Genomic DNA, 26,871 nt, shown 5'->3' with positions numbered 1-26,871 from the left:
TCGATAGAAAGGCAACGGGTAGCTACTGGAAAGACATTTGTTTTGTGGATATCTATCATTTCGGTCCCCTTTGCTCTTTTTTGTTTTGAATTTCTATCCACTGTGATCTGGTAGCTAGTATGTAAATTTGTTGAGTGTCTATTCAGTTCCTCGCGTGCTGTAAAATTTTGCCCGTGCTGTATGGTATGATTTGAATGATGAATGAAATTCTGTAGAGAAAGGGAAACGTTCTCTAGTTGGGGAATTTTGTATGTGCAACTCATATCTTTTCCCCATTTGATTATTTTTTCCCCTTTGATTTGTTTTGTTTGACTGTTTTTTTATGAGAAAATAGATCAACTTTTTTAAACTTCATGGGCTGTCAAATGTTCCGGAAGGAAAAATCTTCCTGGGCCGGAATGCTTTTGAGACCAGTGTCCACACCACACGGGAAACCCTACCTGAGGGAATAAAAGAGGCCGCCGCCCGCCAATACCCGCGCGCTCCGACGGGCGACGGCGACGGTCCGAGTCCGGCCACCGCCCTTCCACCTCCGCCTACGACCTCCACCTCCCCTCTCCCTTGCAGTCGCAAATTTGGCCGGCCACCAGCCCTGATACATACACCTCATTGATGGGATGCAAAATCAAGAGGAAGGCCGGACCCAAGAAGGCCAAGGTACCGTAAACCAGATGCTATATGTTCCTCGAGCTCTGATCGATGTGCTCTTCTTCGTTGTGTTCAGTATGTTTTGTGCTCCAGTTTCCACCTAATTCTGCTCTGTTTCCGGGCTGAGGAAAGCTCCAGTTTCCTCGTCATCGTCTAATCCTGCGGTCGCCTCTGGTCCGGCTAAGGTGAGGGAGAAATCACTGACCTTTTTTTTCCTTAATCCTTCACGTCACGCACCTGAACTACTGGTGTTTTCTTATAAAGTTACGCCTAATTGAATTGCCTTTTCTGCTTAAAAAATTCTCTCTAATTTGTTCCTTTTTCCAATTTGTTAGTTACCTCTTTAGTGCTTCGTTTCAGGTCTGGCAACCGGGTGTCGATGCACTGGAAGATGGAGAGGAGCTCCACTTTGATCCTGAGGCTTACAATTATATCCGAGGGTTCGGCATTGGCTGGTCTTGCTTGAGGTAAAATTTGTCTGCGCAATTCATTACCTCTGTATCCTTAACTTCAGGCCAATACATTGTCCATTCTCAATGAATAACTTTCCGTCACAGTTTTGATGTTGTGCGCGATCAACTTGGACTTGTCCGATCAGAGTTTCCCCACACATTCTATGGTGTTGCAGGAACGCAGGTTGCAATACTCTTCACACCTTCAAAAACAGGAGTATTAATTTTAGTTTCTGAATTACAGGAACATTGATTTGTTTGTTTTCAATTGAAAACGTGTGCCGTTGCTGATTCTATTCTCAGAAAAACCGTACCAGAAACTTATTGTGATTGATTGCTTGCACTTATATATTGATTGTTGCTAGAAGTTGTGATGGATTGTCATTGAGCAAATTTGGATGGTTAAAATAGTAAGATAATAAATTCAACACTTTCTTGAATGGATTGAGCTTATGTTGGACATTTCAGCTTAAATAATGGCATACGACTGGTGGAGTTATAAATAATCATTTCATGATAATAACTTCTTATTCCATGATTGAGGTAAACTCTTTCTTACTGATGGAGCTTACGCTTGACAGGCTGACAAGGCTTCAAGTAATTATATTGGCATTTTCAAGCTTTCCAACATAAGCGGGAAGAAACGGGAACCTGCACCATCTTCAGCCATTGATGGTGACGCTGATGTGGATAGTGAGAGCAGCAGCGATGAAGAAGATGAAGAAACTAATGAGGATACAAGGCCCATCCTACATGTATGTTCTTTTTAAATCAAGATAGTAACTCTAGGCTTTGCTAAAAAAAAAGCAATTATCCAGCATTCTATGTTTATATGTAGCTCACTAGCTTGTGGTTTGTTCTGTTGCTCTATTTGAATGTACCAGCTAAAAAAGGTGGCTCATGCGGGTTGTGTAAATCGGATACGCTCAATGACTCAAAAACCACATATATGTGCTACGTGGGGAGCTACTGGTCATGTTCAGGTAATTCAGTTCATACCTCACATCACTTTTCATCTGCTGTGATCGTTGCCTTCCTAAACCTGTACAGCAATTTTCTTTTATATTCGCCTAGTAACATAATGGATACTATATGTGTTATATTTCTTTTTTAATACATATGTCTAGAAACAGAGTGCACCATGCTGACTAGTTTTTTGTGAATTGCTAAACCGTTCCTGGTTGATAAATATGCAGGTGTGGGACTTGAGCTCCATCCTTAATTCTTTAGCAGAGTCAGCGACACCTGCACCCAAAGAAGATGACATAATCCACAGACAGACACCTGTGAAAGTATTTAGTGGCCATAAAGCTGAGGGATATGCAATCGATTGGAGTCCACTTGTTACCGGAAGGCTTGTTTCTGGTGTGTATATTATGATCTTGCACATTTCACAATATTTGTCATCAGCTGTGATGTTTAAAATGTTTCCATAGTTGAGAACTTAACACGTCATGTCTTCCCCTCTATTCCGTGCTCATAAATCATTGGTACCATTTAATTTGGTGTGTACACATTTTCATAGATTAAATTAATTCATTTTCTATACAGGTGACTGCAATAAGAGCATTCACCTGTGGGAGCCGACTCCATCTAGCTGGAACATAGATGCGAATCCATTTGTTGAACACTCAGCCAGTGTCGAAGATTTACAGGCATGTCTGAATGCTGTATCATATATCTATTCACATGTTTCTTTCTTTGAATGTGATTGTCTGAACTATTACATCTATATCTTTGCAGTGGAGTCCCACGGAAGCCAACGTATTTGCCTCTTGTTCCGTTGATGGAACGATATCAATATGGGATGTACGTACAGGGAAGGAACCTCGTATATCTATCAAGGCTGATAAAGCTGATGTGAATGTTATCTCATGGAATAGGTATATCAAGTCGAAAAATCTATTGATTTTGTGAGTACTATAACTTAGTGGTGCATAATGTTTTACTCACGGTTTTGACTCGCAAGTCAGGCTTGCTAGCCGCATGATAGCGTCAGGGTGTGATGATGGCAGTTTCTCAGTTCGCGATCTTAGATTAATTCAGGTATTTTCCTTCTTGATAAACCACAACTTTTTGTGCTTGTGAGTGTCAGATGTAGCCAACAATGTCATTTTTTTTGTTTCTATAATTTGTTTTAAGTTGGGCTTCTGTTTGCCTCTGTGTAATATGCGGTAACAAAATTACACACAACTTGGTGTTCTGAAGATATTAGAAAGTTTTTAAAGCGACTCATGGATAAAGAAAAATAGATGAGCTATGATTTTGCCACGAGATTTTCTTTAAGTTAGGTATCCTACACTAAATATGTTCTATTACTGCTAGTATGTGTATGTCACTGTGCACAAATTGGTGGAGCTGACAAACTACCATGGCTGTACCATATTGCCCAATTTATCTTCTGCTGATAGTAATTTTGGTTTCGTACCTTTTCAAGTATTGCTTAATAGTTGTGAATCTTTTTCCCCTGTCCCCTTTTATCGTACTGGTAGGAGGGCTCGTTGGTTGCACATTTTGAGTACCACAAGAAAGCAATTCCATCAATCTAGTGGAGTCCACATGAAGCTTCATCATTAGCTGTAACTTCTGAAGATCATCAACTAATGTATCTTTCCATCCTTTTCCTTGTCATTCATGTTTTAGATGCACTAGATTACTTGATTTTTTTGCCTAGTATTTGTTGGTGCAAGCGGTAGAGTCTTATCGTCTGTGACCGGAAGGTCCCGGGTTCGAGTCGCGGTCTCCTCGCATTGCACAGGCGAGGGTAAGGCTTGCCACTAACACCCTTCCCCAGACCCCGCAGAGAGCGGGAGCTCTCTGCACTGGGTACGCCCTTTTTTTATTTGCTGACACATCTCCTGAATTGTTTGGGTTTTAGAATTTGGGACCTTTCATTGGAAAGAGATGCAGAAGAGGAGGCTGAGTTCAGAGCGAAGATGAAAGAGCAGGCAAATGCACCAGAAGATTTGCCCCCACAACTTCTATTTGTTCATCAGGTAGTACAATTAAATTATCCGCTCATTTTATTATGATGGCATTGGACGTTACTTACTTTTGGCTCCCATCTTTTGTGGGCATATGATTTGCCTTATTCGTTTTTTTTGTTACATGTGAAAAGGCGAACTTATGACATCTGTTTGTATGAGCAGGGCCAGAGAGATTTGAAAGAACTGCACTGGCATCCACAGATACCCTCGATGATCATATCGACGGCAATTGATGGCTTCAATGTCTTGATGCCTAGCAACATTGATACAACCATTCCAGGCAACACTGATACAACCATGGCATCTTCTGAGCCATAGGTGCTTTTGGTAGCAATTTTCAACTTACAAGTCCTGGCATCTAGGTTTACACTTGCAGTAGTGTGTATATTGCGTCCCAGTTTAGCTTGAGTGCAATGTTGACGTGTTCGGGCATGATGAGAAATCTTGATTGTCTGAGATTCTATGCTATATGTATATATAGATGATAAGATATAATAGGCACATGCTTTTGATAGTATCTTGGATGGCAGTCCTCTGTCGAACGCCCTATGTTTCTTCCCCTGATAATTCAGGTGGATGTTGGCCCAGCATATATCACCTGATGTTGTGGTGTTGCTTCAAGCTAGCAGCTTAGGTGGTGCTGGTGTTGAGACTAGAAGGGCAAATTTGATTGGTTGTCATGCTGCATGGTTAGATTTGGTTGATGCTATTTTCCGTAGCAATGTTTGTGAAAGTAAGAATCAGAATTGCTGCAGGTTTTGGCTCACTGGTAGGCAATAGGCATAGACGGGAAGGACGACAACAGCCTGGCCGGCGGTCTGATGCTGGCTTTGTTCGTTTTGGAAAATTTGGCAGCCGTCCATTTGTAAATGCTGCTGAGTATGTGCTCACTTTGTAGAATAGAAAATTAAATATATCAGGTAGGCACATATTCTTTCTATTAAATAATGAATATACATAGCATAAAAGAGATTGAAAACAGGCTTAAGAATAGTTTGGTCTGCGGTCAATAAAAAAAAAGTTCTCTAAAAGAAAGGTTGAGAACATTTGTTGTGAGATTTTGCATAAAGTAGCGCGTATCTGTGACAAGCAGTTAGAAATGAACAGTTGGTCCTCCCTGAAGCGTTGATCAGCTCTATTTAGTCTTCTAGACTTCCAAACTGATGGCAAAAAAAAAAAAAAGGAATGCTTTTGTTTTACTATACCAAACTCTAAAGAAAGGATCAAAGGAATACGTACTGTGTGACAAAAAAAAAACGCCTATGTTTTACTATTTGCGTGCGTTAACTGAAGAACACTTATCTTTTTATATAATTTTATTAGGATGCAACTTTAACCACTACTTTCTAATAAAATGCATTTATAATCTCATGCATTTATGGTATTATTAAGTTTCCAAACTAAACATTTTATAGAAGTTACTACATTAATACACTTATTATAAAAATACCATATGAAATCGTAAGATAACACAATTGTTGGCCTTGTTTAGATCCCATCAAAATTCCAAGTTTTTTCACTTTCTCTCCATCACATCAATTTTTGGACGCATGCATGAAGCATTAAATGTAGGTAAAAAAAATAACTAATTGCACAGTTTGGTTGTAAATCATGAGATGAATCTTTTGAGCCTAGTTAGTCCATGATCGGACAAAGTTTATCAAATACAAACGAAACGTGCTACAATGTCCAGATTGCAAAAATTTGCAATCTAAACAAGGCCGCTGTGTACAATACAGTTTAGAACTCATCATACTAAAAATATACAACATCATAAAAGTACTAATGTTTCTGAACTCATATAGTTACCCAGAAGGTCAGAATCAAAGTTCCAAAAGGTTTTTCTGGTAATAATAAAATAAAACACACAAAAAGGTTTGTTATTTGTGAGCACTGAGCTGGTATATAATTCGTCGAGACTCCTTATTTTAGCCAACGCAAGAGCGCGAACAACAGAGGAACAAAGAGAGGGGAATTTCACCTTGTCCCTTCCTCGATCAATCGAAACAAATGTGCCTCCGCCCGTACAAGAGTTGCCTGTGAATCTGTGACTGAGTACGAACAATGCGTCGTCCATCGATCATGAGGCGTCTCCAACGGAACTAAAGAGATCGATCGATCGAGCAGCGGTGGATTGAAGAATCGAGAGCGAGGAGGGACGGAGGGAGGATGGACGAGGTGGAGCAGCAGCTGACCAAGAAACAGATCGAGGAGTTCCGGGAGGCGTTCAGCCTCTTCGACAAAGATGGCGACGGTACGGCAGGCCGGCCGGTCGGCCATTTCCTCTTCTTCTAATCTCTGCATCGCATTATTCGTTCTTGGTTGCATTGCGTTCTTGGTCGATGGATTGCAATTGCAACAGCATTTGACAGTGGAGGGCGGCACGAATGAATGAAACCAGGGACGATCACGACCAAGGAGCTGGGCACGGTGATGCGGTCGCTGGGGCAGAGCCCGACGGAGGAGGAGCTGCAGGGGATGGTGGACGAGGTGGACGCGGACGGCAGCGGCGCCATCGACTTCCAGGAGTTCCTCACCCTGCTGGCGCGCCAGATGCGGGAGGCCAACGGCGCCGACGAGGACGAGCTCCGGGAGGCCTTCCGCGTCTTCGACCAGGACCAGAACGGTTTCATCTCCCGCGACGAGCTCCGCCATGTCCTCCAGAACCTCGGCGAGAAACTCTCCGACGAGGAGCTCGCCGAGATGCTCCGCGAGGCCGACGCCGACGGAGATGGGCAGATCAACTACACCGAGTTCGCCAAGGTCATGCTCGCCAAGTGAGTCGCCGTCTGTCATCCACTCATCCTGATCAAAAAGAAGAAAAAGATCCTTTTTTTTTTCCTTTGCATCAGAATTGTTCATGCATGATTTGTACCTGGAGTCTGAAATGTAATGTTGGGTTCTTGTGCAGACGAAGGAACCAGGAGCTGGAAGACCATGGGAGTGAATCGTCTCACTCCAAGAGACTCTGCCCCTCCTGTACAATCCTCTGAAACTCAACTCACTCTGCCACCTTAGTTTCTAGCTGTCAGGAGAAAGAAATGTAACTAACAGAAAGCAAAGCAAGAATCTGCATGATTCGCAGTGTAAATTGGGAAAAAAAACTACTGAAATGATGACCGAATACCAATATGAGTTCCCAATTCAATAGTCCATTTTTTTTCTTGAAAATGCAAGGCAGATTAAGCCCTTCTGTTCAGTGCTGAGAACTGGGGCAAGATGGCAAGAACATTCTGGGCTTCATTTCGTAGATACTGATCATAGTGTTTCCACATGACTCATAGGAATATACGGATATACAAAACTCACACACTCAAAACCTACTGAATGAACTTCCCTTCAACTACAGCAAGCAATTGAATCTCTCAAAATGCAGCATTTACAACATGGCGGAGTACCAGCACCGTTTCCCAGGCCATCCACCATTACATGCAGAATGCAGTGCACAGTACAGACTACGGAATCGGAATCTGCTTGGAAGGATGGTACACAAAATAGTTTGCCATTCTTCCTCTCTGAGGTTCTACTTAGCAGCATATTGCATTTGAACATCGTCGGATTTCCAGACGATGTCCTTTAAGGTCTTGGAAAGGTTCTTGTAGAACTGCAGAGAATTACAGCTTACACATTTAAGTACATACTGTTCAAACAAAAGATGCTAAAAGAATAAACAAACTATGAATTCCAGTAACTTAGTGAATTCAAACTACTGGTGACTGGGCAAGCAGATGGGTAGGGATTAATCAGCTTGTTCAGCTTATGATTCAGCTTCTGAACTGTAGTACATGAATACATATGTTTCTTTATTGGCATGATCTTTGCATGACTCATAGTTACCTTATGAAATTCCAGTGTGTCACCTTTTGCTTTTCGGACTTCTACCATGTGAAGAGAGGGTGCAACTTGCAGTATCTGAATCAATATGAATAATAAATGTTAGGCAGAAGAAGTTTACAAAAAAGAAGATTGCAGTTAAGGAAAACAATTAAGCTTTACCTCAGTAGCAACATTGAGGTTTCCCTTCCTCCCTGCCTTTACCTTTTCGAGCCTCAACTGATCACACAATGAAAAAGAGAACTTTTAGCATGCAGAAAGATATATTCAAAGTTTGTATTCGTTTCAAGAAGTCATGCCCTCAAGAAAATATTCAAATAATAAGTTATCAGAGTTACGTGTAGGTACCTTGTAATTTTTCTTCTGAACATCAAATCCTAGAGGTTTTGCAGCTTCCTCAATCTTGCGGACAATTTCTTTGGGTGGACATTTTGATGTAAACCTTGTTTCTCTTTTGAACTCCTGCAGATACAGTGACTAAAAATTAGAGTAGAGACTACATAATAGTAAGGTTGTAAAATCATGATGACCATGATGGGAAATCCTAAACTGAAAAAAAAAATTGTAAGTACTGTTGGAACTAACAGTTTGACCACATAGGCATATAGAACTAGAATTAGCTTGCCACATCCTTTGCAATTGTGTAATTGGCTTTTACTGGCATAATTCAAAAGAAACCAAGTGCACAGCACACAGCAGACAATGTCCTTAGAAAATCATGATGATTTAAGCTATTGCACGTTGCAATTTAGAAGTTCTATGTTACTATAAAGCACTCAAGAACATCTCCTTTACCTGCTCTGAGTCGAATAAGTTTCCAAGGTTTAGGCCTGCTGACATTGAAATCAGTTTCAAATGCGTTCAGAGCTACTGGTTCTTCTTCTTTCTTTTCTGTCACATGGTGCTCCTGAATGATGGCAAATAACAATTGTAAAACTAGTTAGTAAGTAAAATCTGTGACGTTATGCATGAGAAGAAAAAAAAGCACCATTTACTCACTTCTGAATCATTGAAGACAGCATCCACATCATCCAATGTGGTGTCATATTGTTCATCAAACTCTGGGCGCTTGTAGCCCTTTTTGAACCACTCGTCCTCTAATATTTCTGGAATTGTTATTCTCTGCCATGGTTTACCAATGGAGTAAAGATAAAATTATGGAGGCTCATTCATTTTCAAACCAGACTCAGGCTCAGCACATTCTCAACCCATCCTCTACTGGAAGTTGCAAATTTGCAATTTTTTACTGGCACAAAGGGTTTCATTTTGTGATATGTGCATTGCCAAATTGCCTATACTTTTTCACCAATAGTTTTTCCCTCAACTGCATCTAACAGCGGCTGCATACTCATAAGTGAATTAGGAACTTCTAAAATTTGTTGTTGATTTGAGTTACATTACAAATGCTGGATCGATGGAAATACCAATTAATTAAGGATATTGGCAGCATCAGGTGATTTATGAGCCTACGGTGGGATACATTATATGGTGAATGCAGATCTGTTCTATTCCATTATCTTAGGATTGCTTCAATAGTATTTTTATTTTCAAGCAGCTTTTGTGCTCTGGCATACCGTCATTGGATTTGGATCAAGTATTCTTGTTAACAACCTCTTGGCAGGAAAAGATGTCCACGGTGGAAATGTAAATTCTGCATTTGATATCTGCCAGGAAAAGAAGGGTAAAGTCAAATAAGCATGAATAAGCAAGACTGCACCAGTGACCTAAAAGCCATGAAATTCTCACTTTCTTATACAAAGTCATGAGATTAGAGTCCTCAAATGGCAAATACCCTGCTAGCAGAACAAACAGGATAACTCCACATGACCACAGATCAGCCATTGCACCATCATAGCCTTGATCTTCAAGGACCTATAACGAAGTTGATATAAACATTTAAATGATCATATTCCCAACAAACAGTAATTTCCATAATATGCATTTTTGCTTCATTTTATATATAAATATTTAAATGATTGTATTCCCAACAAACAGTAATTTCCATAATATGCATTTTCGCTTCATTTTATATACTTTTCTGGCATTACCTCTGGTGCAACATAGTTTGGAGTCCCACAAGTCGTGTGCAGCAGTCCATCATCCTGAACAAGGTAAAAAAGACAAAAAAAAACATGCTTAAAAATATGTTGATGGGTCTGAAGATTTTCAAGCTTGAAGGGCTATGGTTATTTGTTGAGCAAAATGTGTTAATTTTTACCCTGTAATTAATCAAGTACTCATTGGTAACTTGGAGGCATACAAGAAGTCATTACCTTGATCTGCTGAGATAGCGCGCTCAGCCCAAAGTCAGAGACCTTCAGGTTTCCATATGAATCAAGCAGTAAATTTTCAGGCTGCAAGTATCATAGTTTAGATTCTGAAATAGAGTTCTCAATTGCAGAAAAACACACACACACACACACACAGAGACAGAAATTGAGCTCACTTTTAAATCCCGGTGGTACACACCCCTGCTATGACAATAATCAACTGCATTGATTAATTGTTGGAAGTACCTCCTTGCCTCATCTTCCCTCATTCGGCCATGGTTAACCTTTACAATGAGGAATACAGACAATTAATAAAAACCTGTCGGTGGTACATTGAACTCTGTGGACACTGAAACAGTAAGGCGGTGGGTATAGCAGAAACTGCATAAACTGGAATGGGCAATGTGCATATCACTTACAATTGTATCAAAGAGCTCGCCACCGGTAGCAAATTCTAACACAATGTAGATCTTTGTTTTACTTCCCATTACCTACAAATTAATGAAAACATCAATTCCGCATGCTCCCAGTGAAAAGAAAATCTGCGCGCTAAATGATTATGCTAGGAAATATTCTGCCTTTTCTTTTCTGATCAACGACTTTGTGAGATCAACTAAAAGACCAAGAAGGTACCTCGTATATGCGGACGACATTAGGGTGCTTGATCAACTTCATCGTCGAGATTTCCCGCTTAATCTGCATTCAATCAAACATGTAAATAAACATTTCACCAACAAGGAACTGCTAATTCAATGCTGAACAAAGTTGCTAAGCCCATAGTAGACTAGTCAAAAGCAGAGACACTAGGGGGGGAGGGCGGGCAGAGACAGACCCCACAATCAACGAGATGTGAACCACCACCAAACTTTGGAAAGAAAGAAAAAACACAGCAATAATTCAAAGTACGTGACTGAAAGCGACCTGACCTGCTCAACCATCTTGTGCTTGAGTACCTTCTCCTTATCTAGGATCTTGATGGCTACGGCCTCGCCGGTCACCGTGTCCCTCGCGAACCTGACCTTTGCGAATGTGCCCTCGCCTATGGTGCGGCCGAGCTCATACTTGCCCACACGTCTCTTCACCTTGGTTGTACTCATTCCCTGCCTTCTCACTCCCTTTGGAATGTAACACCAGGAGATCAGGAATCTTCTACGCCTGGTCCTGTGGTTTCACTGTCCTGCGTGGAAAAAAATTCACCCAGATTGTTACAGGGCTTACTGTACAGCTGACGGTGAAAAAGATGGCAGCAGGATAGATACGAGTTGAATTGAATCAGGATGCGTGCGTGATGCATTCAGCATGCTGCATGTCGTCTAGCTACTCTTTGATGAAAGCACCGAAGGACAATGATACGCAGTAGTCAATTGTTATGTTGGCCTGCAGAAGTAGAAGGCGCCCAATTGAAGAAAGTCCACGACAGTCGACAGGTGAACAGCCGTCGGTTCAGCTTGTTTGAAGAAAGTCCACGACAGCCTGTTCGTTTGGCTGTGGCTCGTCGTAAACGATCGTAAATTTTCAGCCGGAACAGTATTTTTTCTCTCACACAAACCAGCTAGCAGTACTTCTTCACGAACCAGCAACGATACGAACCAGCCAACCGAACAGGAAGAAGTCATCAGAAAATTGGTGAACAATTCAATATTTCAATTCATGCATGGGGCTGCTAAGTACCTAGACAAGATCTCACGAAATCCTAAGTCTGTTTTCTTCCCTTCTCTCTCTGTCCTACTGGAATAATCTAATCAATTGGGAGTCAAAGAGAAGTTAGACCATCCTTTGGCTTTGGCTTTGCCTCCTTGGGATCTGGACAGAATATATTGGAGTACTCCGTATGTGGCAATATGCCAATATCATCAGACAGGATGGGAACTGCAGAGAATAATCAAGCTAGGCACTCCATTGAATTGAATATTCAGCCAGTCATCCACAAAGGGCAAGACAGCAGGCGAGGGGCATATTCATGTCCATATTCCTTTTCCTAATCCATCCGTACGAGTTTGGCAACAACTATCCAAGAAACATGGTCAGCAGAAAAAAGGCATTTTTCAGGCTGGGGAAGGGAGATGAAGCAGCAGGACGGACGGAGAGACAGAAGAAGCTCTGCACTGCAGCAAAGGCTAACAACAGCAAGCAGGGGAGGCCGTGGACGGAGACACTCAACCGAGGCCCGCCAGATTTCAGGCGGTGCTGCTGCTGCCTGGGACGAAGCACGGGCGAAAGAAATCTCTCCCCTTTTTGGTTGTTGTTGTTGTTATAATCATCAATCCAAACACGAAAAGAAATTCCAATTTAGGCCGTGGATGGATCTCGAAAAAAAAGAAAGGAATTCTTTTTTTGTTAATCCAAACACCGACAGGAATTCAATTGGGGAGGGAGGATGAGAGCGCACGCACGCAGAGCGCAGGGATTGGCTGCAGAGAGGACAGAGGAGAGAGCATCAGGGCAAGCGCAGCAAGGAAGGTGAAGGGGAACTTACAGGCAGGTAGAGGTATTGATCGAGCTCCGGCAGCTGGATGGATGAACCAAGTCGAGTCCGAGGAGCGCAGAGCACGCAGATGCCCTGTATCCTGGTGGCGAAAAGGATCTCGGGAAGCGGCTGCTGGGGCGGTGGCGCCTCGGGGTCAGCAGGCAGACAAGCAGCTGCTGTCACGGGAGGACAGGCAGCTTGATGGCCTCTATAGTATTATAGTGGCAGTGGCAGCAGCAGCAGAGCAGGGAGGGAGATGGAGTGGAGATAGAGCGAGAGGTGGGGGACGAAGACGAAGGACGGCCGGAAGGAATGAATGAATTCCAACAGCATCCACCACATGGACTGCACAAGCTGACGGGAAATGGACAAGCTTCCTGCCAGCCAAGCCTTTTCTTGTTGGAAAGAAAGAAAGAAGAAAAAAAAAGGAGTGGCCTGCGATGTCAGTCAGAGGTGGTGGGCTCCGCGGGACTGGTACGGAGCCGTCCACATCGGGACCGGACCGGAACGGATGGGTGCCATCGTGTCGCGCGCCGTCGTCGTGGCCTCCTGGGTCGTGGCGCACTGTGCGCGCGGCGCGCGGGTGCATGATTGGTCCGTCGCCGGACGCCTCTCCGGCTGCCGCGACGGCGATGGGGGCATGGAGCTAGCTCGTTTATTCACTCGCGACAGCGGCACCTGCTGAGTGCTGGCCGCTGCTTAATATCTCCGACGGCGACGGTGAAGCCGACAGTACGGTCCGGCTCCGGCCGGCCTCTGTGGGCGGCATGTGGGCGGCAGCGCCACATGCACGTATGCTGCTTTGAGTCTGCACGCATGCTGCTCGCCGAGTCGCCGTTGCCACATCACCGCCAGAAATCTCGCACGGCAGGCCGCTGCGTAGAGTGTAGCACCTTGTTCGCTCGATCATTTTGCGTCGCAACACACGGCTGATAAGCATGACTGATACGATTAAACGAACAGGAACACTACAGGTCTGCAGCGCCAATGAAAAAGGGAACTTTTTAAAAAGAAAATAAAACTGAAATTAACCTGAAGGAAGGGAAAAGGACCCTTTTTCTAGTAATAACTGAAATGAACCTGGAGGAAAAGAGTTTTTTAGGAAAAAACAAACAAACAAACTGAAATTAACCTAAAGGAAAAAAGGAGCTTTTTAATCCGAACACTTCAGCGCCAATTTTTTTTAATAAAAATAAGAAACTGAAATAAACCTAAAAGAAAAAGGACCTATTTTTCTTGTAACTGAAACGAACTTGAAGGAAAAAGAGCCCTCCTTTTTAAGAAAAAACTGAAATTAAGCTGAAGGAAAAATGGGCTTTTTTCATGTATATGTGTAACTGAAATGAACCTAAAGGAAAAAGATTTAAAAAAAACTGAGGGGCTGTTTGGATTCTTTCATTTAGAGGAATTAAATAAATTAGGCTATTTGGTTTGAAATTTGATATTCCAAAGTTCATATATAAGCCTATCTTAAATTCATAAGGTGAGATAGAAATTGATTCTATAGATGACCATCCTATTTTTCTATTTTGCAACTTATAACATGCTCTTTAACTCGCTCCCCTACGGTAGAAATGCATCACATGAGTATCTCTCTAGTAGAGCCAATAATAATATACAAATATAATCCATATATTAGCTTATTAATTAATATGCGTCAAAATTATGATTATTAAAATGAATTTAATTCCAAGGATCCAAACAGAACCTTAAGGAACAGTAGATTTTTTTTTTGTAACAACTGAAATGGACCTAAAGAAAAAGGACCTACTTTGTCCATCTCAAATTATAAAACATTTTGATATCTCTAGATACATAACAAAAACTATGAATTTAAAAAAATCATAACATCTTATAATTTAGAATGATACTTTTTCCCTTTTGTAACATCAGTTCGTTTCTTTACAGCTCCGATCCAAGAGCAGGACTGAAAGAAGCTTGAAGGAACGATGCATGCATGTCGACCTCGGCGCCACGCACGAACCATGTCCAGGACAAACGTATAGCACAGTCGTGTGTGATGATGAGCGAATGACCCGGCCACATGACCATGACATCTTTTTTGAAAGGAATGACCATGACATCTTGTTGCTACTCCGATTCAACCTTGTTACGGCTGGATACACACACACGTTTGTGGCGGGACGAGCGTCTGCTCATTTTTTTTTTAAAGGTAGCGTCTGCTCATTAGATTCCTTGTTCGAAACAGTTAACGAATAGCGAGCTTGTTTGCTTCCCGATCCGAGAAACTGGTCTGAACCAAACAAGCCTTCCATTCCATGATCCGAGAAACAGTTAACGAACGGCGAGTTGGATCGATCGGCCTGGCACAGCTTTCCATTCCATGTCAGGGTGTGAACCAAACAAGCTTCGCATATGTGCACGGCGTGTTATGTACGTCGCCATGGATATCATGTGAACAACTTAATTTGACCCCTACTTTTTGCTATAAAATCTATATCTATATTTATACCTCTATCCCTAATACTGAAGAGGCAAAATTTTTTACTACTTTATATTTTCATCCAACCTAATAATCCTAAAGTCGTTTGCGGTGGATAGCACGACATGTCCTAACACATCTCTTTTCAACCAAAAATAAGGTAACATGACGTCCCTGTTTGTCTCCCCTTCTCCTACTCCTCTGTATGCCTGCAGCCCGGTCCTTTCCCTGTATGCTATATGCCAGAACTAAATAAGTATTTTCTCTCTCCTGCTTTGCATGCGCAACAGCTTTTCTCTCTCGGTCTTCTCCCTCCCGTGGCGCCGCCGACGACGAGCAGCAACACTGGGTTGTTCAGGTATGCAAGATCGAATTTTTATTTATCCAATTATAACAATATATAGGCATATTTACTAGCCTAAGATTAAATGAAAAAATATCACTACTACATAAACTTTACTGGAGGCGGACGATTTGGGTTTTCCGCGACGGGCAAAGCCGTCCGCCGCGGCCTAGAGGCCACGGTAAATCATGGCTTAACCGCGGCGGGCAGCTTTGCCCGCCGCGGTTAACCGATTTACCGCGGCGGGCGGTGTAACGTGCCCGCTGCGGTAAATATACTTTTACCACGGCGGACACGTTACATCGACCGCCGCGGTAAATTATTTTACCGCGGCGGACACCTTTTGTGGCCCGCCGCGGTTATGTTGATTAGCGGTGGCGGGCTTTATTATTTGCTCGTCTCGGTAAATTATTTTTTGAATTAAAAAAATACAGCAGGCATATAAAATACAGCAGGCATATAAATTCAAATTCAAATCACATCCAGATTTCACAGATTAAACTTAAAAAGTATGCAGGCATTACACATGAGATAATATACATATATATACATTCACTTAGTCGTTCTTGTCATCGTTAATTCATTACATTTACATACTAAAGTCGTTATACATGCACTAAGGTGTAATCCTGTGGACGCATCATCGTTGGCCATTTCCTCAGCCTCTCGTACTCCGGTAACATCGCTAGCGGGCTGTTCTTATGGAAGAACGTGCCCCCTTCAAGCATGCATTTGTCTAAGACAAACTTACATATGTCCGTCTTTGTCTGCTTGAAGCTGTGTTGGATGCTCTGCATGTCTCTCGACCAGTTCAATCCATTCTTGAGCACCCTCCAACTGCTGTTGTACTGCTTGCACACCCTTAGGAACTCACAGGCGTAGAAGCCACAGGTTTGTGATCCTACCGGTTGTTTGACACACTGCATGATCGATACGCAAGCATTACAACACAGGCATTAGAACGCATATGAACGGAAAGCACAATTAATCCTTTCAAATACTTACCGGAAAGTTGCGTCTGATTTTGATGTGGTTCTTATGCTTAGCCTTAAAATTCTCTGTTCTTCGATCATAGCATTCAGGATCCTTCACGTACTCCTTATAAGCGGTATACGAAATGTACTAGTATTAGGCATGGCTTTAGAACGCATATGAGAAGACAGTTCAGTCACTTACACTCTGAGGCAATCTTCAAAGGCCTTGTACCCTTTTAAGTTTGGCACTATCAACGAATCTAATATGCAGGCCCTACCATCCTGAGGGTAGATGATAAATGCAACCCAGTGACCCTTGAGGCCTTGGCTGCGCCATTGAAACAAAATACAGGTTACGACGAGAAATAATAATACTAGCTAGCTACCCACTTATCTCTACAGGCATGTCTTTGACTTACCCAAAGTGGTAGGCAGCTAGGATACACCCATTTCCCCTGATCTTCTTTATTGCTCCTAGTATGTATCTTGAAATGTTCAAATTCTCATTGTCCATCAATTTCTTCCTGTGCGCCTCTCTCTGTCGCTTGGTCAAGTCTTTCATGGTTGGATGATTGTCATCTAGGTGGTAACCAATGATGATTCTTTGAGCAATATGCATTGAAGATAGATAGATAACATCAAGTTTTAGTTCCTTGGATATATAGGCCATCAACATGCAAGGACAAGCCATCGTGGCATATATAAGTAGTCTTGATCGATTCAAAGGCAGGTGATATGTGAAACTCGCAATTCATCACTTACATAGAGAACAAGGTGACTTGGGCGATGTCAAGGTCTTGTTCCCGCAGTAGTCTGTACATGTCGTGGAAGTCCACGGGAGTTCCACATCGTTGCCGGGCAAGTGGAAGTACTCTGCCACAACCTTGACTAGAAAACCATGCAGGCCAGCTTTTGCCGCTTCCATGTACCAGAGATGAAACCTCCTTGTCTCCCACCTTTCCTCGTCGACGAGTTGGGCCTTGGTTATCATGAACTTCCCATGCTCGTAATGGCCGGGGCAGTCATCTGATTCAGGAAATAGATGGAAAGGTGATCTCGGCCTGGGATAGAAATGTTAGTACCATATTATGGCAAAAGAAAAGTTATTAGCAAATTATGCTCGCCACTACCATACCTTTCAAACTCAAGTGAGTATGTGAGCTGCCCTTGGTCGCCTTTAGTCTTCGCCGGTGGTGGAGGACAGTGGCTTGTGCTCGCAATGGCAGCAGGAGGTGTCTTTGCCCCCGGTTCCTCCGTGCCTCCCGGTCCTTTGCTCGTGCCCTTAGATGGACTGCCGAGAGGTGGAGGTGGACTTGTTGTTGGAGGAGGAGAACGAGGGTGAGGGCTTGTGCCTCCTGGTCCTTTGCTCGTGCCCTTAGATGGACTGTCGGGAGGTGGAGGTGGACTTGTTGTTGGAGGAGGAGAACGAGGGTGAGGGCTTGTGCCTCCCGGTGCTTTGCTCGTGCCCTTAGACGGATTGCCGGGAGGTGGAGGTGGACTTGTTGTTGGAGGAGGAGAACGAGGGTGAGGGCTTATGCCTCGGGGTGAGTTCCTTCCCTTGTCATCCCTGCCATTGCCTTCGTCATCGCCGTCGCCGTGATCCAGATCATCAGGGGGACAAGATCCGGCAACGGATGGTTGTGATGCTGGTGTCGCCGTCAGCGTAGAAGTCGGCGTCGAGAGAATGATCTCTATGTTGTCCTTGTTCCACAGGACTTCAGAACCCAAGGCAGCTCCAAGGATCGTTACCCCTTCTGCATTTGGATATTCCATTTCAAATTCTTCGTATTCGGTCGCATACCATGTAAGTACCACGACAGCATAGTTGGCAGGGATCTGGTCTTGGTTGAAATCTTTGATATCTTCTTTGGGGTGCATGTAACCCTCACCCACGGTCAACTTTTTTGCCCTACCGAACGGGATTGTGAGCTAGACGCGCATGGGTTCCCGGATGGCGTCGACGGGGTGCCTTGGGCGATCCTCAATCATCGGCAGTGGCTGCCCTTGTGTCTGCCCTTGTGGAACTTGAGGCACGGCCATGCCAGCCTGGCGAAGTATCTGTGACCTCATCGACACCATATCTGGGTCATTGCTCATGAAGGCTTCTTTTATGGACCGGCTGATCATTTCGGCCACGCCTTGATCATAGCCCTTCTGAAAGATGCCCTCCTTGTACCTCTACCTTGACCAGTATGTGGCAGCGTCGGATTGCCATGACTCCACTGAGTTCTAGCTCATCTTCAACGACATGCCACGGACGTGGCCACAGTGCTCGAGGGTTCCCAGCGCCAGGGTCAGCAAGTCCTGGCCCCTGCGAACCTCGAAGCTGACCTTGGATTTAGCGACCTCGATGATAGCCCTCTCCACCTCCTCGAACTTGGGCTCATTGAACTTGCTCGCGCCCTCCTTGAGCTTCTTCGGCTTGCAGGCATAGATGAAGTCCTTAGCCCTCAAGTCTACACCGTCGTACGGATCGGGAAGCCTGGCGGCAGCTCTAGCCCTTTCTTCCTCCCGCCACTAGGGCCTCTTACCAGCAAACCCAGTCATGCCCAAGTGGTGGGGGTGCAGGTTCTTCTTCGCGAGTGCGCTGAACTTGGCGCTCTTTGCCTTTGCTTCTTCTGTTGTTCTTTGTTTGCAGAACTCTTCCCAGTGATGTTCCTTCACCATAGTGTATTTGACACAGGGTGACTTGCCTAGCTTCAGGTAGTACCTGGTCAGCATGGACTTGAAGTTTCTAAAGGCTCTTCCTGCCACGTGCATGACCCACTCCCTGCACTTGTTCAGATCGGCGTCCTCGGGATAATGGAAGCTCCTCGTCACCTCACCCCAGATATGTGTCTTGTAGTCGACCGGGACATTGTTCCAGTCCTCCCAAGTGATCTCCACCTTGTCCTTGACTATACATGCCACCTGGTTGCTGAACTTAGCAAGGACCGTGGGTGGCGACAATGGGTTTCCCTCTGGTCCCACCTCATGGATCACATGGACTTCGCCGTGGATTTCCCTCCGGTGCCTCCTGTGTTCCCCCCTTCTCAGCTTTGTCCTCTGACCCCTAGACTTGCCTGAAGTGGTTGGAGATGGAGTGGGGGGTTCTTTGTCCCTGACTTGTTCCTCCTCGAAATTCAATTCTCGAGGCACCACCGGCATCTGTTCAGGGTTTGGAGACCGCGCACTTTCAACTTTGTCGTCCCTCGGTTGGTAGGTCGAATCATCTTCGTCCTCTGTACGACATTTCTTTGTTGGCCTCGGGGTCACGGACACGTGGCTCTCGAGGCTAGTTGATGATGATGCACTAGGGGTAGGGTCGCGCCATTCGCTTATCGGTTCCTCCGCCATTGGAAAGCTACAATGAATACATATTTCAGTTGTATAGACACAGTTATAGAGTAGTAAAGTAGAGTAGTACTAGAGTAGTAAAGTAGAGTAGTACTAGAGTAGTAAAGTAGTAGTAGTTGGCTCAGATTTGCCCCATTGTCATCACATCGCTTTTAAACTGGTTGCTTCTATCTGGTATACAAGCCATCCTAGTTTAGCGGGGGCACTCGATCATCATCGCCGCTGCCTCAGCATAAAAGGGTTCACATCATTGCATATGCCACTACCTCAGCTTAGAAGTGTGAAAAGAATCATCATTACAAATACCAAACAAAAGCCATCAAGATAGTTTCAAAATTCGGCCCCAAAGGGCTAAGTCCTTCGGCCATCAAGATAGAGTCACTGCCTCAGCTCTTGTTTTAAAAGTTCATCATTGCATATATATGCCACATAGATGGAGTCAAAATCAAGTGACTTAGTCAAAATCAAGTGTAGTCAAAATCAAATAGTAGAGTGTAGTAGCAGATAGAGTATAGTAGTAGCAGTAGGGTGTAGTAGTAGAGTATAGTAGCAGCTAGTAGTAGCAACCAGCAATATAGAAAATAGTAGTAGTAGCAGATAGTAGTATATTATAGTAGTAGTAGTAGTAGTAGTCATATATAGGTACATAGAGTAGAGATAGTGGTAGTGTAGTTGTACTAGTTGTAGTAGTGGTAGAGAGTAGAGAGTAGAGATAGTTAGTAGAGAAGTGTAGTAGTTGTAGAGTAGTGGAGCAGCCAACAGTGTGTACAGCAGCAGTAGAGTAGTGTAGTAGTAGTTGTAGAGTAGTAGAGCCCACAATAGGAGACACCAAACAAAGCATATGTGCCACAAAAAATCAAAATAGGACATGGGAGTACAGCAGCAGTAGAGTGTAGTACAGCAGTAGCAGTAGTAGTATAGTAGTGGAGCATCCAGCAAGTACAAGTAGTATAGTAGTAGCAGATAGTAGTAGAGTATAGTAGTAGCAGATAGTAGTAGAGTATAGTAGTAGCAGATAGCAGTAGAGTGGCAGCAGCAAGTATCCTCCTAGATTCAGAGATAACAGTAGTACAAATCATAAGCAGTGGAAAAAGCCAACCCCTTCTCTTCCCTTCCTGCTGTCTAAAACTGAGCACCCACTCAAGAGTAGTACAAATTAAAAGGAGCAGATCCAGCAAAGGACATGGGTGTGCACATGTATGCCTGATAATTTAGTACTCACAAATAGGCAATGGCATCATATATATCTAGTGCTCAGTTAACAAGAATCGCATCATAGGCAGCATTTAGTACTTTTTCTTCCAAATTCATCTCAACATGTGCCATCATAGGCAGTGGCATCAAGTGCTCAATAAATAGAATTGCATCATAGGCAGCAATAGTTGGCATTGCTCAGGAAAACACAAATCGGAGAAGAACATCCATAGTTGGCATTGCTCCATAGGAGGGATTAGGGGAGCAATTGGCACATTACCGGGGCGGTCTCCTTGGGGCTCGGCTGCGGCATTGGCGGCGCTAGGGTTAGGCCGCCATAGAGGACGGCGCGGGGCCGCGGATGACTACGGAGACAAAGAGGCGGACGGAGACGGGGACGGGAGACGGGGGAGGATAGCACACCGGCGCGGGGACGCAGACGGAGGTACACGGTGCCCACGCGGAGAGCACACCGGCCCTGGAGGAGGAGGACGGCGACGGATGCAGCGAATGGCGATGGCGGCGGTGGAGGATGGGCCTAGGGTTCTGGCCCGTGTTCCCGTCGACGTCCAAAGGCACCATGGCGCGGGTGCGTGTGCGCTTAAGGAGGACGAGGGCACCATGGCATGGAGGGTAGGGGCAACGATGGAGGTGCACAGCGGCGGCAATGGTGCGGCGGCGTGGTGGTTTTTGGGTAGCCCTTTGGGGTCGTTTTTGAACCGGCGAAGGACTTAGCCGATTTGGGGGAGGTGGCGGAGTATATATAAGGCATCATTAACCGCAGCGGGTCTCTTAGGACGCCCATCACGATTAATATTTATCGCGGCGGGCTTCTTAGAACGCCCGTCACGGTTAATATGTACCGTGGCGGGCCTCTTAGAGCGCCCGTCATGGTTAATATTTTTCAATCTGAAATCTTATTTTCCCCTTTTTCAATCTGGAATCTTATTTATCCCTTAGGTAGAGTAGTATATATACTAGATAGTTAGCTATAGAGGAGTATGTATAGTAGTAGTAGATAGTAGTATAGTTTGGAGTAGTAGTAGTAGAGTAGTACATAGTTGGAGTAGTAGAGTAGTAGTTGGAGGAGTAGAGTAGTAGTAGGGTCGTAGTTGGAGGAGTAGTTAGCTATAGAGGAGTATATATATATACAAGCTTGTTTCATTTGTTTGAACATAGATCACATAATATGAAAAAGAAAAAAAACAACACAACAAAATATATGATGCATACATATGGTTCCATGATATTAATAATAAGTTACAACTTGTCTTGAATGGAGTCCACTACAATATTACAACTTGTCTTATAGATATGGTTGGCATACATATCATTTTGGTGCAGGCGCTTTCACGGTCCTCTTTTGACCGTCGGTGCGGGCCCAGGGCATCGTCCTTGTCTTGTTGAATCCAACCACCTCGAAGGTAAGAACCTCCTTGTGGTAGTTGGAGGGGGTGCCTTGGGCGATCCTAGTAGAGTAGTATTGTATAGTAGTAGTAGATTCAGTAGTACTAGTAGAGTAGTATGTTTCCATGATATTAATAATAAGTTACAAAACTTGTCTTCAATAGATCGAGCTATATTATTACATATATGTTTCTGGGATACAAATATCATTTTGGTGTAGGTGCTTTCACCATCCTCTTCTCACCATCGGGGCGGGCCCACGGCATCATCCTGGACTTGTTGAATCGGTCCTCGACGGCCTTGATCTTCTTTGGATGATCGGTAAAAAGCTCGAGCTCTGCGTAGTTGTTGTATTGTTCGGGACTCTGCACCCCATCAGCTCCCACAATCCGCTGCTTTCCGGACACAACCACATGCCTTTTTGGGTCCTCTGCATATAACTTGCGCGACATTGGTTGCTAGTACCCACGGGTCATCTTTGTAGCCGATACTTTTGAGGTCCACAGTGGTTAGCCCATAACTGTCCACTGCAACCGCATTCGGTTTGACCCACTGGCAACGGAAGACGGTTATGCGTAGGTTTTGGCCATAGTCAAGTTCCCATATTTCTTCGACTTGCCCATAGTATTGCCTCCTCTGGCCCGTGGACTCTTCTTCGCCCTCGTATCGAACACCGCAGTTCTGTGCCGAGCTCTTCTTGTCCTTGTCTTTCGTGTGGAACCTGTAGCCCTGGACGTCATACCCTTGCCACATGGTGATTTGGCTGGATGGGCCTAACACAAGCCTCTTAACAGTCTCTGTATCTTCATCAGGGCATCCTTCAAGGGGTATGTGTTTCTCTTTGAGCCACTCTATGAAATTGCTCTTGTGATGGTTCTGGACCCATGCCTCCGTGCGCTGCCCGTCATTAGCGGCAAGGATCTCTTCCAGGTGCTTTTCAATGTATTTCTCCATGCTCACTAACTGATGAAGGATGCTGTAATGAGCTTCTTGCACCATTCGGTTTGCCACATCAGTGCGTACTTTTTGGCCTGTGCACCCCATCCCTGAGGTTTTGCCTTCGTGGTGATGGACAGGCAGCCCAATCACCCTCCCATCTCTTATGTACCTCATACACCAGTTCACGGCCTTCTCCGTTGTGTATGCCTCGATCATAGAGCCCTCCGGGTAAGCGTGGTTATGGACGTATCTGTTGAGGGTGGACATGAACCACTCGTACGTCCACATCTAGTGTAGGTACACGGGGCCCAGTTGATGGATCTGATTGACCATATGCATCATTAGGTGTGGCATAATATTGAGCTGGCAAAGGGTCTCCGCGATGAACTCCTTCAGGGTAGGCAGCTCAGCCTTATCAATGACCTTCTGGGTGATGCGGTTAAAGAAGTATGACATCCGTGTGATGACCATCTTCACGTACTCTGGTTGGATAGCCCTAATCGCAATTGGTAGGAACACCGTCAGCATGACATGGCAGTCGTGTGAGTTGTAACCGGTCATTATGAGGTCTTTCATGGAGACTAGGCTCTTGATGTTGGAAGAGAAACCAGTCGACACCTTGATACCCCTAAGCAACTTGAGAAAAGCTGTCCTCTTGTCTTGCGTTAGGTTGCAGGCCGCACCCAGGATATCGACTTTACCGTTCTGAGGCGGTCCCGGGTGAAGGTCCGGCCTGATGCCCAGATTGACAAGATCTGTCCGTGACTTGATACCATCCTTTGTCTTGCCCTTGATGTCTAGCAGGACACCGATCGTGCTTTCGAAGACAATTTTCTCTAGGTGCATGCAGTCGATGGCATGGGGTGTATTCAGTGTTTTCCAATACGATAGGTACTTGAAGAAAATTGACTTCTTCTTGAAAGGAATGGCGGCGGGGACTTCCTCTGTCTGGTCCCACTTTCGCTTCCTTGTCTGCTTAGGCCCCTCTTCAGGCGGCTTCTTCTTCTTTCCAAACTCCACCTAATCCATGTCCTTGACCATCTCATACACCTTTGTCCTCCAACTAGTCTGCGTCGTTTGATCACGCTGCGGCTCGTCCTGATTGTCAAAGTATTTGTTCATAATACTTCTTCTATACCTATGATTTTTGGCGAGGAACCGTCTATGCCTCGTGTACACCATCTTATTGGATCCCTTAAGGTAAGTGTAGCAGGTCCTGTCGATGCAAATTACGTAGCCGGTCTTCCATTTGATCTGTCCCGACAGTGAGAAGAGACCGGGGTAATCGGTGATGGTGACAAAGATGATTGCTTTTAGTGTGAACTTCTCCTTGTGGGATGCATCCACCATCTGGACCCCAACATCAAATAGTATCTTCATTTCCTCCATGAATGGCTCTAGGAACACATCTATATCGTTGCCGGGCTGCTTCGGTCCAGAGATAAGCATGGTCAGCATAAGGTACCTACGCTTCTGACATAGATGGGGAGGTAGGTTGTACATGGTGAGCACGACGGGCCAAGTTCTGTGCGAGCTGCTAAGCTCACCGAACGGGTTCATCCCGTCGGTACTCAGCGCGAACCTAACATGCCTAGGCTCCTTGCCAAACTCCAGGTAGGCCTCGTCGAAATCCTTCCACTGCTTGCCATCGGATGGGTGCCGTAGCTTGCCATTGTCTTTCAGGCGGTCAGCTGATGCATGCCAGGACATGAGCTTGGCATCATCCAGGTTCCCAAATATTGCACGTAGGCGATCAGTCACGGGCAGGTACCACACCGACAGTGCTGGACTTTTTCTGTGCGTGTAACCCTCTTCTTCATCGTCTTGCTGAGCTGAGATCTATTTGGCCGCACTGCTCTTCTTTGCCCCCTTCTTGTTCTTCTTCCGACCACCCCGCAAGCCTCCCTCGTCTTCTGCATCCACGCGACAACCAGCATTTTTCTTGTACCGACTAAAGCCGCAGTGCGGACAACTCGTCAAATTCTCATACTCATTGCCCCGATACAGGATGCAGTGGTTAGGGCATGCATCAAACTTTCTAAGCTTCATCGCCACTGGCCGGATCAGCTTCTTGGCCCGATAAGTATTGGTGGGCACCTTGTTAGCCGTTGGGTACGTGGTGGCAAGGTAGCTTAACAACTCATTGAAGCTAGTGTCAGACCAACCATGATGAGCCTTCAACATCAACATATGGAGGTTAAAACGGAGCGCCGTGCACTCCTTCGGACAATTGCCGCCGTCCTTATAGAGAGGATCAACTGCCGCCTGCTTCAACTCTCTGAAATTCTCCAACCACTTTGGGCAACCCAACACAACGTCGTCTTCATCGAAGTGTTTGACTAGATCTTCAACAAGCTGCACATCCTCAGGTTGGCTCACAGTATCCTGACCATCCCCACTGTCGCCGGCTTCGTCAGCCATGTCTTGCATTAGATCATCCACCATGATGTAATCACGACAACTATTGTCACTGTCGGCTGGCGCAGCTGCTGCTGAAGATGATGAGGAGCTGGGTGCTCCTAAAGGATCTTTATTCATCGGTGGTGCTGTCATCGTCAGCATCGAAGAGCTCACTCCAGATGCACCGCCATTCGCACCAACTCTCTCGCTGTGAAATGTCCAGACTGTGTAGCCCTCGATGAAACCATACATGATCAAATGAGTTTGCACCTCGCTGTCTCGGTGGGCTTTCTGGTTCTTGCAACGAGAACATGGACATATGGTTGTCATCCGCTTCAGTCTCTCACGGTGAGCTTTACCAGCAGCAATAAACTTCCTTAATTCAAAGAGGTACCGTGGATCATTCACTCTATCGATTCGGTACATCCATTCCGACCTATCCATCATACCTGCGAACATTATCTGTCACAATCAACATTAAATAAAGAAGAATTAGGAGAAATTGATGATTTTTACGTCCAAAATCATGAAAAAGAGAGGAAATGACGATGTGAAAGATGAAGCATGCATCTATGATGAATCTAAAGTTAAAGAAATACATGACATCGTTTTTTCCATTAAAATTGATCTAAATCTAGATCTAGATCTAGAGAGAACTCTAGGTGATGGAAATAGAGAGAGAGGATGGAAGGAGAGAGGGAGAGCCTTTATGAACCTCTTATGATGTCCTCCTCCCTCAAATCCAAGCCCTTCAACTCAAATCAAAAGTTTCCTCAAATTTTAGGACAAAGCCTCCCCCCATGAGTTTGAGAGAGGAAGACCCGTGGAGAAGATGAAGGGGTGGCGCTGTGTATTTGTACAGGCTTTACCGCGGCGGGCAAGATAAAGCGCCCGCCTCGGTAAATCAACTCTTTACCGCGGCGGGTAGTTTAAAGAGCCCGCCACGGTAAATCGTATTAACCGCGGCGGACGATTCATACCGCCCGCCGCGGTAAACCCTTTTCCCGCAGCGGGCGCCTCGGTGGCCGGCCTCGCTGGCCGGCCACCGGTTAACCGTGGCGGGCAAAAGAGGTGCCCGCCACAGAGCCCATTTTGGCCACGCTGCGCAAATTGATTCCTGTAGTAGTGTATTCCTCTAAATTTTGCGTTCACTCTCCTGGTTCATTTGTCACACTCC

General features: G+C 44.9%; 2 protein-coding genes and 2 pseudogenes across 2 annotated transcripts; 2 read left to right on the top strand and 2 right to left on the bottom strand.

The window, feature by feature from the left end:
• The first annotated feature begins 456 nt into the window (after positions 1-456).
• On the top strand, positions 457-4,604 carry LOC136486229 (protein HEAT STRESS TOLERANT DWD 1-like; annotated as a pseudogene).
• Positions 4,605-5,541: 937 nt separating this feature from the next.
• On the top strand, positions 5,542-7,120 carry LOC136486220 (calmodulin-like). Its single transcript, XM_066483093.1, has 3 exons — positions 5,542-6,341; positions 6,489-6,864; positions 6,999-7,120. The coding sequence occupies exons 1-3, from the start codon at positions 6,257-6,259 to the stop codon at positions 7,078-7,080; spliced, it is 543 nt and encodes a 180-aa protein (XP_066339190.1). The 5' UTR covers positions 5,542-6,256; the 3' UTR covers positions 7,081-7,120.
• A 99-nt stretch (positions 7,121-7,219) lies between these two features.
• LOC136486219 (CBL-interacting protein kinase 32-like) lies at positions 7,220-13,022 on the bottom strand. Its single transcript, XM_066483092.1, is given in 16 exon segments — positions 7,220-7,691; positions 7,925-7,999; positions 8,084-8,140; positions 8,270-8,383; positions 8,717-8,770; positions 8,772-8,828; positions 8,921-9,043; positions 9,496-9,585; positions 9,668-9,793; positions 9,970-10,023; positions 10,195-10,275; positions 10,368-10,475; positions 10,611-10,682; positions 10,825-10,887; positions 11,118-11,368; positions 12,668-13,022. Coding segments are annotated over 15 exon segments (1,326 nt in total). The 5' UTR covers positions 11,289-11,368; positions 12,668-13,022; the 3' UTR covers positions 7,220-7,610.
• An 11,131-nt stretch (positions 13,023-24,153) lies between these two features.
• LOC136486478 (uncharacterized) lies at positions 24,154-25,745 on the bottom strand (annotated as a pseudogene).
• Positions 25,746-26,871: the final 1,126 nt, after the last annotated feature.

The sequence above is a fragment of the Miscanthus floridulus genome, chromosome 10 (assembly GCF_019320115.1).
Source record: "Miscanthus floridulus cultivar M001 chromosome 10, ASM1932011v1, whole genome shotgun sequence".
Classification (NCBI taxonomy): Eukaryota; Viridiplantae; Streptophyta; class Magnoliopsida; order Poales; family Poaceae; genus Miscanthus; species Miscanthus floridulus.
The sequence above is the reverse complement of the archived record's forward strand: the minus strand, read 5'-3'. Positions and strand labels throughout refer to the sequence as shown.

What these genes read in the sequence shown, in the direction of transcription:
- LOC136486220 (XM_066483093.1), top strand. Translation starts at nt 6,257, where the DNA reads ATGGACGAGGTGGAGCAGCAGCTGACCAAGAAACAGATCGAGGAGTTC. An exon ending in CTTCGACAAAGATGGCGACG is followed by an intron (nt 6,342 to 6,488) that starts GTACGGCAGGCC and finishes GAATGAAACCAG; the next exon opens with GGACGATCACGACCAAGGAG. An exon ending in GCCAAGGTCATGCTCGCCAA is followed by an intron (nt 6,865 to 6,998) that starts GTGAGTCGCCGT and finishes GTTCTTGTGCAG; the next exon opens with ACGAAGGAACCAGGAGCTGG.